This window comes from Microtus ochrogaster, unplaced genomic scaffold, assembly GCF_000317375.1.
Source record: "Microtus ochrogaster isolate Prairie Vole_2 unplaced genomic scaffold, MicOch1.0 UNK678, whole genome shotgun sequence".
NCBI classification, from domain to species: domain Eukaryota; kingdom Metazoa; phylum Chordata; class Mammalia; order Rodentia; family Cricetidae; genus Microtus; species Microtus ochrogaster.
Genome location: NW_004949776.1, coordinates 5,416 through 6,888, shown reverse-complemented (window position 1 = coordinate 6,888; position 1,473 = coordinate 5,416). Strand labels below are relative to the sequence as shown.

The following is a 1,473-nucleotide window of genomic DNA, read 5'->3' as shown; positions in this document are numbered from 1 at the left end:
GCGTCTCGTTTTTGTCTATTCTATCCTATTGTTTTGAAGTAGCCAGAGAGGTAGATGACTCCCCAGGGTGCTGAGAAAAGGAGAAGGATCCAGCCAGACAAAGCGACCCTCCTGTCCCACGTCAGAGTTGGGACAGTTCTTCCAGCTTTTCATGGCTGAGCGCCCACTTTGAAGGCAGGCGCTTAAGCGTAGCAGCATCCTTTACAGTGCTGGGCCCCGAGACACCGAGTGACACAGCCAGGGTAAAGCTTGCATCTCCCACTAAAACTCAAGCTGATCTCACGACTTAGAATCGACAGGCTATCCCAGATCCAGGGGCTGCTTCCCACCCCCAGCCCTCCACAGTGTGGCTCAGCTGGGTTTTGTGTTTTATGTTTGACTCAATGCAAACGATTCCTGGAAGAACAGTGAGAGACGGGAGGTGGAAGAGTTCTAGAAAGGTAATTCCAAACAGCTTGTGAGGAGGGAGGGGCCAGCGGAGGGTCAGGAAACCCCTTGGCAAGGGTTGGAGGGAGACACTGGAAGAGAAAAATGAGCAAGTTGCATTGCCAGATTGTCTCCAGGATCCACTGAAAGCCCGGACTGGGGGGCTGCATCTTTTTCTTCCTCAGGACTCTGGAGGACTGACAGGTGCTCCCCATGAGCCTTTTACCTCAACCTCCAACACTTCAGGGGGGCTGCCCAGTTGCCCTGGCAGTGACCACATTGTGAGGTGGTCCAGCTAACAGGCAGTGTGGCTGGGGTGGGAGGCAACAGAGGAGTCTGAGAGCAGTGGCATCCTCTTGGGCGGCTCTTCCTGCCCTTCATACCCTGCCGAGCTTTTTCTATCATCACAGCATCATGGGTAGTGCCTACCACTGGGAGGCTCGGCGTCGGCAGATGGCTTTGGAACGGAGGAAGGCGCTGATGGCGCAACAGCAGCAAGAGCAGGTGCATGAGAGGGGCGCGGTCCATCAGGGTCCTCTACGGGGCACCAGTGAATGGGGAAGGATGACAGACTCCCTAGGAAGCGGACTGCGAGCTTGGGGAAGCTGTTTGCTGGGGTAAGAGGCAAGCTAGCTCATTTTCCTGTTGTAGGCTGGTAGATGAAGCCCAAAAGGTTATTGAAGAGATGAGGTCTCATTCTCTTGCCCGGGTTGACCATGAACTTCCGGGCTCAAAAGGTCCATCCACCTCAGCCTCCTAGTGGCTGGTTGAGAGTAGTGGGGGTCCATGGCCTGAAAGGCTGTGATACTGAATCCTTGCAATGTGGTTAGTGAGAATGAGCTGCGGTTTATATGAGTTTATATATTTGTGAATAGAAATCCAATTTACATGTCAGGAAACTTTTCTAAGCATCTTTGGCAGAACTTGTGTGAATCTTTTTCCACTGCACATTTTTTTTTGTTTTATTTATTTTTTGGTGGTGGGGGGTGCAGAGTCTCACTGTGTAGCCCTGTATAGACCAGACCTAAGCTGATCATTACAACCTTC

At 52.1% G+C, this 1,473-nt stretch overlaps 1 protein-coding gene across 1 annotated transcript in view; it reads left to right on the top strand.

Moving 5' to 3' along the window:
- Positions 1-840: 840 nt before the first annotated feature.
- Positions 841-1,473, top strand: part of LOC113455889 (putative uncharacterized protein DDB_G0294196) — a 3,703-nt gene continuing 3,070 nt past the window's right edge. Inside the window, exon 1 of the mRNA XM_026778532.1 lies at positions 841-930. Within this exon, the coding sequence (XP_026634333.1) occupies positions 841-930 (90 nt within the window). The remainder of the gene's footprint in view (positions 931-1,473) is intronic.